Genomic DNA, 14274 nt, shown 5'->3' with positions numbered 1-14274 from the left:
CTCAGATTTCATCAAAAATATCATCTTAAAGATGAACGAAGGTCTTACAGGTTTGGAACGACATGAGGGTGAGTGGAGTCAAGTATTGATTCTGAAAATGCACAGGAGTAAATTACAATTTAAAAAAATATATTCAAATCGAAAACCGTTATTTAAAATTGTAATAATATTTCACAACAGCACTGTTTTTTGTCATTTTATTCAAATAAATGCAGCTTTGATGAGCATAAGAAACTTTTTTCATATACAAAAAATATCTTACCGACCCCAAATGATTGAACGGTATATTCAGTTTCTTGTAAATGAGTACTGGTTTTCAAAACACTTCCATGTTCCTGCAGTTGCTCCCGAGCTTCAGAAGGGGCCGCAGTGGAAGAAGGTGGCCAGCCGTGGGGACGGCAGCAACGATGCAAATGTGGTGTGTCAGGCACAAGGCGTTCCTCGTGTGCACTTCAACTGGGCAAAAAATGGATTCCCTTTAGACTTGGGCAACCCCAGGTTGGTCCACTGTTGACATTAGTATTGCTTCATCCAGCATTTGTTGTCAAGACCTGTTGTCTTGGGTTGGCTTATAGGCCATAAACATTGGTTAGGCTCTGGGGCTTAGGCTAGGTTTATTTGCTCTGGCTCTTCCTTTTTCTGATCTTTCTCTCTTCTCTTTTCTAAAGTCTCTCTCTCTCTCTTCCTATCTCTCAGGTAACCTTTTACATATATGCTGGGTACTATTAATGGTAAAAGTTTGTATCATCTCATACACTGTTTTCTGACTATTTTAAGTGTAACCAACCAGATAATCATTCAACCCTTTCAATTACAAATGATGTGCTAACTAGTTTTGATCCAGTATTAACTTTGAAGTGCTACATATTGCAATACAATATTGTCACACTATAGCAACGCTCTCCCACATATTTTGCTATTATAACTGCGCTTATTTCTGTTGTTGGTATAAGTAGCAGTAGGTGGTAATAGACAAGAAATGTACATTTTTATACCATCTTGCTGATAACGTTTCTTTAATCATTTGGCAACCCTGCAGCTCGAACCATGTAGGCAACCACCCCTATGCTACATACTTTCATAAAGTTTAAAAAGACACAAAATAATGTCTTTTAAAAAAGATAACAATAGAGTTTGGGTTAGTTAGCTTGTAGAATTATAATTTGCCTAATGTATGATCAGTAGAAGTCAGTGGTGGGTTCTCATTTAAATAGCACTCTCTCTCTCTGTGTGTGTGTGTGTTTGCTGAGTTCTGCTGAGCATAGAGCCATGATCACATACTTGTATGTGTGTGGAATGTGTAATGACAGTGTTTAAATTTTAATTATATGTGCATGTGTTTGTTTCAGGTTAGTTTCCTTCATTTTAGAGCTTGTAATGGTGGTGTTTGTTAGTGCTGTAAAAACCGCACTTCTATTATTGATATCCTCAATAATAGTCCTCAATTCTGTCTATCTATCTATCTGTCGTCCGTACATTGAAATGTTAATTGAAATGAGAAATGTTTATTGATCATATCATAATGTGTGTGTGTGTGTGTGTGTGTGTGTGTACTGCATTCATTTACATACCCATATGTGATTGGCCTTTTCTTTCTAACTATCCATATAGGATTTTTTTTGTTTGTTTGTTTGTTTTTTTGGCTGCCTTGCAGAACTTTAATTTCCTTCAGGAAATGCAAAACAGTTTTCATTGTGCTTTAATATTGAATGTCTCATATAAGTGTTTATGTGACCTTATACAGGTACGAGGAGAAGACTGTGGTGACAGGTACCATCCACACAAGCGTTCTGACCGTCATAAACGTGAGTGCAGCGCTGGACTACGCCATCTTCACCTGCACTGCCCACAATAGCATGGGAGAAGACTCTCTAGACATCCAGCTCCTCAGCACCAGTACGTACAAACAGGAAGTGAGAGGTTTAATGCAAAGTTGGAATGGTCAGCTTTAGCTGCATGGTCAGGTCACCTTCTCTTGACCCCCGCTGAAAGGTGAACGTGAATTAGCATAAATTTATGAATAAATAAAAACATAATAAATGAAAACAAACAGCCACCGGTGACTGGGTGTCACATTTCTTATCTCCAACTCATAAACGCATACAAAGATGATGAGCAAAGCCATGAAAGAGATTTCTGCTCTGCAATGAGATTTTGTTTTTCTCGACCTGAGCACCAATTGTGATATTAATTATTCAGTTGTGGTAATCAACATCCGCTCTTTTTCAGTCTGTCCCTTTATTTACAGAACAACTGAGTGGATCGATATGTCTACCTCTCTCACACAATGAATGCCACCCTCTCTCATTGTAATACTAATTATGTTACTTTTTTATGATGCAAACCACCTCTCCATTTCTCCAGTATTGTGAGTTCCTCAGAGCATTATCATCAGAGAATTTCTTTTAAAAAATGCGCTCTCAATTACCATTTGGAAACTCGTGGCTTCAAAACTACACAAACATTGTTAATGCACTTATAATGGAGATTTGGACCAAGGTTGTTATAAAAAAATAATAAAAAAAGATGAAAGTTCTGAACATTTATCATAGACTGAAATGAAACAATTTGATAATGTTTTCTACAAATTCCCTAAATGCCTAGTTCTGTCATGAAACTCTAGATGGCACAGGCTGTTGGATCCTTAACACAAACTGGTGATATTCATAGCGTTAACTACTTGGCACAAGCTGATTGATTCATGTCGCATCTGCAGCCAATGAGCTCGCTGCTCACAACATTTAAATGGCTGGTTAACATTCAATATAGCAGTTTGTAGCATGTTTTCAGAGTTCATTCGAAACCCTCCAACTTCCCCAGCTCCACCTGTCTATGGGTAATAATAATAATATAATTATATATATATATATATATATATATATATATATATATATATATATATATATATATATATATATATATATATATATATATATATATATATATATATATATATATATATATATATATATATATATATATATATATATATATATATATATATATATAATATATATATATATATATATATATATATATATATATATATAATATATATATATAATATATATAATATAATATATAATATATATATTATATATATATAATGTATATATATATATAATATATATATATAATATATATATATATATATATATATATATATATATATATATTTATACAACAGTTCTGTCTGGTTCTCGAATCTGATTGGCTGATAGCCATGCGATATTTCAGTGATAACAGCACTCCTACTGCCTTTTCACCGTTTGTATCACTCCGCTTGAAGTGACCGTCATGGCGGCCGATCAAATCAACCGTAATTTTTACAAATACTACTTCTTGTACCACGAACTGTAGTTTTAATAGTTTTTTAGGCGAGAATGTAGTTGTTTAGACCTGAAATATGTGACTCATATTTAATAACAGAGCCTATTTTACAATTTGTTTTGACGTTTTCGGAGATGCGAGCTCGAGTGCGTCAGCGGCCGTTCAGTGCTTCTGTAACCGCAGAGAACAGCTTAATCTCGGCCAGTGCCTCTGGGATTTGCCGCTGGCTCTTATAGTGGTTAAACATGAGACATAATTAAATTTGAGCACATAGAAGGGGCAATCTTTGGTCTTATTAATCTATTATTTGTTACAGGGCAAGTCGAATTGTGCTATGTTAAATTTGATAATAATACGTTACGTTACATCCTTATATAGCACATTGGCTACAACTAGACGGGACATATCAGACTCTTCTCCGCTTCAAATTCGTAAAACATTAAACTTTATAAACATATGTTTTTTTGAGTAAAGAAAACGCTTTACATTTTTTTTTTCAAACATCAGATCTTTATTTACCTTTGCATTGCACAGAGGAGATGTCCAAACTGCGTGCGCACTTCATTCAGAGGTGAGGCGGATTAATGAGGCTTGATTGACAGTTTGAGGATCCAATGGAGTTAGGAGGTTTTGCCACAAGCTCTTTAAAATCCTTTTCATTCATTAAATATTTGTAGAACCCACATACCAGCGTAAATGGTGACCTATTTTTATTTTTAATAACTAGTGCTTTATGTTTGACTGAACTGTACAATTGTGCTTATATGTTGTTCAATAAATATTATTTTATATAAATATGTCCATTAAGTAATATGGATTGAGTGAACATTACATTAATACGCCGTTAGATGGCGGCAACACTTTACAGGAGAATTTGGTCAGTGAGTCACAAGAGACTTTTAAATTGAAAGGAACTTTTGCAAAAGGAAGTTGTTTTAGCGCTGTGGTGTTATGGATAGAAAAATCCCAAAGCTGAAAAAAAGACAAATACAAAGATCGCTTACCTCAGCGGACATTCAAACGGACTTGTATAAAGGATGTAATATTATGGACATCGACTTGATGAATGAATGTAATGCAATTTACCAGACACAGGTAATAGCCTACTCTCTCTCTCTCTCTCTCTCTCTCTCTCTCTCTCTCTCTAATACTGTAGAAAATTCAATGTGTTTCAATGAAGCGACTCAGCGTTCCTTTGTTACTAGTTCTAAAGTGACGTTTTAGAGTTAGTAACGGAGGCTTGGTTCAACTGACAACTTGAGTTTTGAAACGTTCCTTCATTCCTAGTTCTGAAGTGACGTTTTAGAATTAGTAACGGAGGCTTGGTCCAACTGTCAAATTGAGATTTGAATCCGTGGCGGAAGGAAGTAGTGCTGCACAAAAGAGGGTTTTAAAGACACTCCGTTGTTGTTCTTATTTATTTACACACTCGTGCCGTCGAACTGTTGTATAAACCCAATATCACACTCGTAGCCGTGCGATATGGCTGTATATCAGCACGCTGTGATTACCTGCGGCCTCGTGCCTACGGACGAATCACAGCGTGCTGATATACAGCCATATCGCACGGATACTCGTGTGATATTGCTCATATATATATATATATATATATATATATATATATATATATATATATATATATATATATATATATATATATATATATATATATATATATATATACAGCTATGGAAAAGCTATGGTCTCTTAATTTTTTCCATAGCTGTATATATATATATATATATATATATATATATATATATATATATATATATATATATATATATATACAATCAAACCAAAAATTATTCAGGCATTTTTTATATTTTTGATATTTTTTTTATTTTTTTGCAAGACACTATAGTTCATTTATGTAATTGAGGATAGCAAAATAAAGTAAACAGTGACACATTATACCTAAAAATTCTTCATTTAGTGGGCTACCAGTAAAACTGATAAAGATTTGGAACCAAAAATTCAGACACTTTGACCTGACCATGTTTTGCTTAAGTGATTTCAGACATAATTAAGATTAATTTTAAAAATTAATTAATTTTAAATTTAATTAAATTTTAATTAATTATTAAGATTTAACTGTAATATCTTATAACCTCATATTTTATTAATTAATTTTTTAAACTATAGTGAATAAACTGTATTAATGAATGAAATGTTCAAGGTGTCTCAATACATTTTGGTTTGACTGTATATGCTATTTGTGCAGCAGCAGTATGTCTTATATAAGACTGCAGCATATCAGTGTATGTATTGGCAGTAGCAAGTTCCTGTGCTTGCTCTGCAATAATATACAACAACAGCAATAGTCAACAGCAGCAGTGTTGCAGATTTGTTCCGCCAAGACCAAATACATGAACAATGTCATATCCATTACCACGCTAAAAATCTTCATTTTTATGAGTTGTCATGATAGAACTATAATTACAAAAATTTGTCAATGTGGCGATTAATTAATCAAATTAATTGAAAATTTAATCACACATCAAATTTGGCAGATAAAGTATCCCCAAAAGAAAATATAAAGTCATTATTGTGTTAAATGAGAAAAGCATCAAATAGACATTACAAAAAGTATCTTTAAAAAATGATTCTACATAGAATTATTACAAATAAACTTTAAGGCTTCAACAGCTATGACGGTGAGTAAATAATGACAGGATTTTCATTTTTGGGTGAACTATACCTTTAATGGCAAAGAAACTAAAACTGCCAGTAGGTGGCGGTAAATATCTAAAAGAGTAAGTCATTAAGTCGTTGATTCATTCGATTTGTTCAAACGGCTGATTACACCAAGCTTTTCTCACCCTCAAGCCATCCTAGGTGTAAATGACTTTCTTCTTTCTGATGAATACAATCGAAGAAATATTAATAAATATCCTGAGCATCTGAGCTTTATAATGGCAGTAAGCATTACCAAACAAGTATGAGCTAAAGAAAGTGTCTCCATCCATAACCATCCATCATAAACGTATTCCACATGGCTCCGGGGGGGTTAATAAAGGCCTTCTAAAGCGAAGCGTTGCGTTTGTGTAAAAAAAAAAAAAAACAAAAAAACATATTTAACAAGTTATGAAGTAAAATATCTAGCTTCTGCCAGACCGCCTTCCGTATTCTACTTTACGTGGCCTACCACTTTGTGGCTGAGATGCTGTTGTTCCCAATTGACCCTTCGCAAAGACCCGCCCCCCTTAGTTACTGTTGCTTTGTCCGACAAGCCATGGCACTGTCAGGCCACACGCAGTGTAAAATACATCATGGAGCAAAGAGGACACTGACAACACGTCGATAGACAAGACAGAGCAGGTTACTTATGATATTAAACAAAGTCCCAGCTTTCAAATTGTGTAATTTTTTTCAAGAAATTCGAACAATAAAAACGTTTTGTGGCTCTTTAATGTGTCATGACAGATTGCTGTAGTGCCTCAGCTCAAGCACCTTGTTGAAATGATCATCTCTTCCTACTAGTTAATTTAATGCATCAAATAAAAATGAATGAACATGTGAAAGAATGTTGTTTAAAAAGCAGAAAGACACAAAATACACAAATACACACCATTTTTCAAGTTCAAGTCCACCGAGGTTAATCTTCTAACTCCTGACTGCTTTGTCGGACAAAATGGCGGATTCTGCGTTATGATTGGTTAGATCGCTTGTCAGTTAAACTTCTGGTGAAGAGTCAATTGCTTCCACTTAGTTATGATACCAGTAACAGTTAATCGTGGAATATTTAGTAGTGAGAACATTTCATGAATGGACTTATTGCACAGGTGGCAATCTATCACAGTACCATGCTTGAATTCACTGAGCTCCTGAGAGCGACCCATTCTTTCACAAATGTTTGTAGGAGCAGTCTGCATGCCTAGGTGCTTGATTTTATACACCTGTGGCAATGGAAGTTATTGAAACACCTGAATTAAATGATTTGGAGGGGTGTCCCAATACTTTTGGCAATATATATAATTTTATTTATTTACGATTGCCAGTTTGTTGTTGTACTCTCTTTCATTGGTCTCTCTCTCTCTGAGGTCTGTGGAATCGACTCAGGCAGGCACATTTAATGTTTATCATAAAAACCATGAAATACAATCCAATATCCGCCTCTTTTTGTCCACACCTCCTTCTCTGTTTTTACTGCCGTGAATATTCATAATTAATCTGACACAGCAGTAATAAATTTTATGTGCTTCTTATCATCAGTCGACCGGGGAACGGAATGGTGCAGATTTTTGCTCTCTGCTTTGCTATTTCGGATTGACCCCTTCACCCCCCTCCCAAGAGAGCCAACAATATAATTAAGCAGTTTCATAGTGAAGTGTATTGACACACATATCTCTTTCTGTCTGTACAGTAGCCTGTTAATTTCTTTCTCATCGTCTCTCTCAGTCTTCCTACCCCTCTTAAATAAACATTCTCCAGGCAGTGCTATAAGTAGGCAGTAGTGTTTTTTTCTTTCTTATTTTAATGAGCTTGTTTTCTCTCTATTTCTCTCTATGTCTTTCTCAGACCACCCCGATCCCCCATCAGACCTGAAGCTGCTCCGTGTCAACCATAACTCTGTGACTCTGGAATGGATGCCTGGGTTTGACGGTGGTTTGACACAGAACTTCCGTGTCAGGTGAAGTTGTCATAAATGCAGCTGTGAGGTGTCTAAAACATGGTGTTTGTTGTGGATATGTTTTATCTCTGTCTCTAGTGTGTCATAACACTGCACACATTTCAGTTGGCTGATATAAATGTTTATCTAAGTCTATGGCTCCGTAATTTCTTTATGATTCCCTGATAGGAAAGGCAGTTTTTTTTTTTGTACATATCACATTTCATAGTAATTCAGTCCTGTCTGGTCCAAATGTTTGAGGCCATGTTGAAAGTGTGGGATTCAAAATCTGATTTACATCTTCAAATACATAAATAATAAAGTCTAATTTAAATAAAAAAAACAAAAAAAAAAAAACAAATAAGGAATAGTTTTGAAATTTGGAAAAATTGAAAACACCTCAGGGTCACTTTGTCATGCTGTTGACACTACAGGAATGCCATGATGCAGAATTGATTTCCTTCAAAAAGGAACATCTCAGGGTTACATATGTAACTTGGTTCCCTTAGAAGGGAACAAGACATGCCGTCATGCTGTTGATGCTATAGGAACGCCATAAAGCAGTGTTGAGTTCCCTTGAAAGGGAGAGTCTCAGGGTTACATATTGTAACTTGGTTCCCTTAGAAGGGAACAAGATACTGCATCATGCTGTTGATGCTAAAGGAACGCCATGATGCAGCACTGAGTTCCCTCAAAAGGGATCATTTCAGTGTCACATACACTATATTGCCAAACGCATTGGGACACCCCTCCAAATCATTGAATTCAGGTGTTCCAATCACTTCCATGGCCACAGGTGTATAAAATCAAGCACCTAGGCTTCTACAAACATTTGTGAAAGAATGGGTCTCTCTCAGGAGCTCAGTGAATTCAAGCGTGGTATCCGTGATAGGTTGCCACTTGTGGAATAAGTCCATTCGTGAAGCAATTGGGAACGACAGCAACTCAACCACGAAGTGGTAGGCCACGTAAAATCACAGAGCAGGCTCAACGCATGCTGAGGCACACAATGCGTAGAAGTCGCCAACTTTCTGCAGAGTCAAAAGCTACAGACCTCCAAACTTCGTGTGGCCTTCAGATTAGCTCAAGAACAGTGTGTAGAGAGCTTCATGGAATGGGTTTCCATGGCCGAACAGATGCATCCAAGCCTTACATCACTAAGTGCAATGCAAAGCGTCGGATGCAGTGGTGCAAAGCACACCGCCACTGGACTCTAGAGAAGTGGAGATGTGTTCTCTGAAGTGACGAATCACGCTTCTCTGTCTGGAAATCCGATGGATGAGTCTGGGTTTGGCGGTTGCCAGGAGAACGGTACTTTCCTGACTGCATTGTGCCAAATTTAAAGTTTGGTGGAGGAGGATTATGGTGTGGGATTGTTTTTCAGGGGTTGGGCTTAGCCCCTGAGTTCCAGTGAAAGGAACTCTTAATGCTTCAGCATACCAAGACATTTTGGACAATTTCATGCTCCCAACTTTGTGGGAACAGTTTGGGGATGGCCCCTTCCTGTTCCAACCGTGCACCAATGCACAAAGTCCATAAAGACATGGATGAGCGAGTTTGGTGTGAGGAACTTGACTGGCCTGCACAGAGTCCTGACCTCAACCCGATAGAACATCTTTGGGATGAATTAGAGCGTAGACTATGAGCCAGACCTTCTCGCCAACATCACTGCCTGACCTCACAAATACACTTCTAAAAGAATGGTCAACAATTCCTATAAACACATTACTAAACCTTGTGGAAAGCCTTCCCAGAAAAGTTGAAAAGGGTGGGACAACTCCATATTAAACCCTACGGATTAAGAATGAGATGTCATTAAAGTTCATGTGCACGTAAAGGCAGGCATCCCAAGACATTTGGCAATATAGTGTACTGCACTACAGTCCACTGAGAAGGGAATGAGACTGCGTCATGGCGTTGGTGCTTTGGGAACGTAATGAAGCAGCGTTGAGTTACTTCGAAAGGGAACATTTCAGGGTTATGTAGGTAACCCGGTTCCCTGAGAAAGGAATGAGTCATGCCGTCATGCCGTTGATGCTATTGGAAGGCTATGAAGCAGCGTTGAGTTCTCTCAAAAGCGAACATCTCAGGGTTACATATGTAACACTATAGGAACGTCATGACGCAGCAATTAGTTCCCTCGAAAGGGAACGTCACAGGGTTACATATGTAACCTGGTTCCCTTAGAAGGGAACGAGACACTGCATCATGCCATTGGTGCTATAGGAACGCCATGATGCAGCACTGAGTTCCCTCGAAAGGGACACTGTGTCATGCCGTTGGCAGTGAAAGGAACACATGAAATTTATGACATAAAATGAATAAGAAATGTTTGAGCACCTTGAATGCAGACACTTTAAAGAAAAACATAAGTTTAGGCTAGAACTGTATGAAAGTAAATAATAAAAAAAGAAACATGCAAGTATATAAACATTAGCATTTGTTTGATTGACAGGTACCAGTGGGCGGGATCGGTGAGTTTCATGTATGTGGACGTGTTTCCTCCGACAGCTACTGTGTATACAGTCACGGGCCTCAACCCTTCAACTGCGTACAACTTTTCGGTCAACGCTCTCAATACAATGGGAGAGAGCAGCTATGCAGACAACAACAAAATACTGACGGTCACCACTGCCGGTAAATTCAGCTCAGTCTGTCTAATAAAGCCTTCCTGACACATAAACAAAATTATTCGTCATTTGGGTTCCGACCACGATGGGTTTTCTTCTAGGTTTAGATGCAGGCTTTACTTTCCACTGATTTGATGAGCCATTCATCAATCTGACCAATCACATCTCATTTGTATGGCAAAGATCACGGCTGAGTCTCATGCAAATAAGCCGAATGGCTGAATGTCTACACCAATCAGTGCACCAGTGTGTTTTCTGAATGCATATTTCAGTCTGTATTTTGCCCGGTGTGCGAAGGAGAGGGAGAAAAATCGAGCGATAGAGGAAGAGAGACAGAAAACAAAACCGTGTGATGTATGATAAATGATGATAAGCTACATTCCCTTGGCAAACATAATGAATTCTGCAATTGTAATGTCATAGCATTTGATTTGCAAAACAAATTAGTCATGAGCACAGGCAGCTGACGGAAGTACAGAAAACACAACATGGCTCTGCCACAGAGTTCACTGACAGTAGAACTGACAAACCTTAGTTATTTAATAGTTATGAGTTATTTAAAGGGAAATTTTATTCACTCTCATGTCATAACGAGCCCATATTTTTCTCTCTTCCATGGAGCATAAAAGGAGATATTTTAAGAATGTCCAAGGTAATCTTTTACTGAGGAAAAAAAAAAAAATGATTAAAAAAGGACAATAGCTTTCTGTGAAAAACAGACCAAAATTCTTTTAAGTCTCTTCTGCTCATAAAGGCTGCATTAATTTGATCAAAAATACATTAAAAACAGTAATATTGTGAACTATTATTAGAATTTAAAATATCTTTTTTATTTGAATATACTTGAAAATGTAATTTTATATGCATTTTCAGCATCAATACTCCAGTCTTCGGTGTCACATGATCCTTCAGAAATCAATCTAATAAGCTGATTTATTGCACAAGAAACTTTTATTATTATTATTAATGTATAATTTTCATAGTGCTTTTTTCCAAGATTATTTGAAGAGTGAAAGCTGCAGTCCCCATTCACTGTAATTGCATGAACATTTCAAAAGCATTTTTGGGTGAACTAATCCTTTAAAGCAGGGATAGGCAAGTTCAGTCCTAGAGAGCCGCTGTCCTGCAGAGTTTAGCTCCAACCCTGAAAAAAAAACCCTCACCTGTCTATAGCCTTAGTAATCCTGAAGAGCTTGATTAGTTTGTTCAAGTGTGTTTGATTAAGGTTGGAGCTAAACTCTGCAATACAGCAGCTCTCTAGGACTGAACTTGCCTATCCCTGCTTTAAAGGATTAGTTCACCCAAAAATGGCCTTGTGCCATTCCACATCCATAAGACCTTCGTTCGTCTTTGGAACACAAATTAATATCTTTTTGATGAAGTCTGAGAACTTTCTGTCCCTCCATAGAGATCCAACGCAACTACCAATCCAAGGTCAAGAAAGGTAGGAATGACATCATTAAAGTACTCCATGTGACTCCAGTGGTTTAACCTCAATTTTATGAAGCAACATGAGTGCTTTGTTTGCGCAAAAACCGACTGTTACAACGTACGCGTTGTGATGCTCTTGTGAACACTCGAATATGTGAGTTGAGTTGACGCACGAGTCTGAACACACAAGCGTCAGAATGCTCTCGTGAACACTTGCGCTTGTGTGTCGAGTTGACGCGTGAGTCTTAAACACAACACATATGCCTCGTGGTGCTCTCGTGAACACTCGCGCATATGCATTGAGTTGACGCGCAAGTCTGAAAAAACACGTATGCATTGTGATGTTCTCGCATGTGCGTTGAGTTTGAACACAACACGCATGTGTTGTGAAGCTCTCATGAACGTGCGTTGCAGATCAATATTTTTGCAATTAAAGTGGTAAATTATATATATATTTTTTTTTGCAAAAACAAAGCACTCGTGTCGCTTCATAGAATTGAGGCTAAACCACATGGGTTACATTTAATGATGTCATTCCTACCTTTCTTGACCTTGAAAGTGGTAGTTGTGTTGGATCTCTACGGAGGGACAGAAAGCTCTCAGACTTCATCAGAAAGATAATTTATGTTCCGAAGATGAACGAAGGTCTTACCGATGTGTACAACATGAGGGTGAGTAATTAATGACAGAAATTTCATTTTTGGGTGAACTAACCCTTTAAGGATAAATAACAACAAGGAGAACAGGTTAGTTTGTACAGTTTCCTCTAAAACCCCAATAAAACAAATCCATGGCAAATGCTTTTGCTCTAATAATAACTAGACTATGAAAAAAAGCATTTGGCAGTTTTGTAGGTATATGTACTGCTTTCTGCAATCAATCACCTTATTTCAACTCACTTTAAGCCGAATGTAATTTAATGCAAATGAAAACAAGGGTGTAAGAGTACAGTCCATTAAAGTACCTCATTTCGTTTATCAAATTAAATATGTCATTTACTCTGACACAAATCTTTACATATTACAATGGCACTTTTCAGGCTAGACTAAGTCTATAATCTTTGATTTTACACATTGGTACCTCTGTGCCTTTAGTGGAATTCATTATTTTCCACTTTATACTTGCCATCCACTGTAATGGACTCTAATGCCGACTAGTGATTTAGGTGCTACAACATGTTTTTACATACAAAAAAGAAAAATACTTGAATCAATATTTGGTTTGATTTTCTGATCTTAGACTCATGGTCAGAGCAGAGCAAAGTGACTGCACTCTGTAATCTCTGCATTAAGTGACTTACATTGTCTCTTTCTTGCTCTCAGATGCGGAGGAAGCTGATGACGGGGTCTCCACAGCAGACAAGGACCCAGCACTTGCAGGTGCTGCATTTCCTCCTCTGGCTCACTGCAGCTGCTATTTATCAAATGTAGAAAAGGCCTGACACCCCAGAATTCAGATCAATTTCTCAGCTCGTACTTCAGTTTCCATGGCCTTTACCGGCCTATTTCATGTGCTTTTATAAAGCCTTGGGGCTCAATGTTTTCTCTTCTGTGTTTTGGTGCAGTTTTGCTCAGGCTGAACGCTTTGGTGCTGTTTAATGGGACACAGTGGCAGTTATTGACCCTTGATTCGGGATACGGAATAAACTGACATTAGCTTGCGGCAAATTCGAGGTCTGCCAGATACTGCTTTGCATTTTGATTGGGTTTGTGTAGAAAAGATTCATTAGGGTTTTCAATTTCCTTAGATAGTTCCTATGTCATCAGTTTGATCTGGGAATGATATACTGTGTGAGGGATTTTTTTTCAGGGAGAGATTTATCAATGTCTCTTGTCTATGTGAATAAACTAGTTCATGCGGCATTGGAGGTATTTTCTTGTGGTGAGGCATGACTCGAGCATGTCAAATCCGTAGTCACACGTTCTCTTCTAGAAAACAGTGACATATAGAATAGCAAATCCAACAAGACAGTGATGCAGTTGTGGAAATTCGAACCATGACATCTTTCAACTTCATGAACATATATATGGAAAAGCTGCCATTAATATACGTATCTTCTGCCCAAAAGTATTTGAATTCTTAAAGGTGCCCTAGAACCAGTTTTTACAAGATGTAATATAAGTCTAAGGTGTCCCCTGAATGTGTCTGTAAAGTTTCAGCTCAAAATACCCCATAGATTTTTTTTTATAATTTTTTTTAACTGCCTATTTTGGGGCATCATTAATTATGCACCGATTCAGGCTGCGGCCCCTTTAAATCGCGTGCTCCCTG

The 14274-nt window shown here is 37.2% G+C and overlaps 1 protein-coding gene across 4 annotated transcripts in view; it reads left to right on the top strand.

Annotated features, from left to right (window-relative positions):
* Positions 1-14274, top strand: part of nphs1 (NPHS1 adhesion molecule, nephrin) — a 119153-nt gene that overhangs the window by 90988 nt on the left and 13891 nt on the right. For all 4 annotated transcript variants that reach the window (XM_067365601.1, XM_067365600.1, XM_067365598.1 and 1 more), the window contains 5 exons: positions 342-498; positions 1745-1896; positions 7852-7963; positions 10398-10579; positions 13326-13382. In XM_067365601.1, the coding sequence (XP_067221702.1) occupies positions 342-498; positions 1745-1896; positions 7852-7963; positions 10398-10579; positions 13326-13382 (660 nt within the window). The remainder of the gene's footprint in view (positions 1-341; positions 499-1744; positions 1897-7851; positions 7964-10397; positions 10580-13325; positions 13383-14274) is intronic.

This window comes from Chanodichthys erythropterus, chromosome 17 (genome assembly GCF_024489055.1).
Source record: "Chanodichthys erythropterus isolate Z2021 chromosome 17, ASM2448905v1, whole genome shotgun sequence".
Lineage (NCBI taxonomy): Eukaryota > Metazoa > Chordata > Actinopteri > Cypriniformes > Xenocyprididae > Chanodichthys > Chanodichthys erythropterus.
Note: the sequence above shows the minus strand (reverse complement) of the source record. Positions and strands in the feature narration are given on the sequence as shown.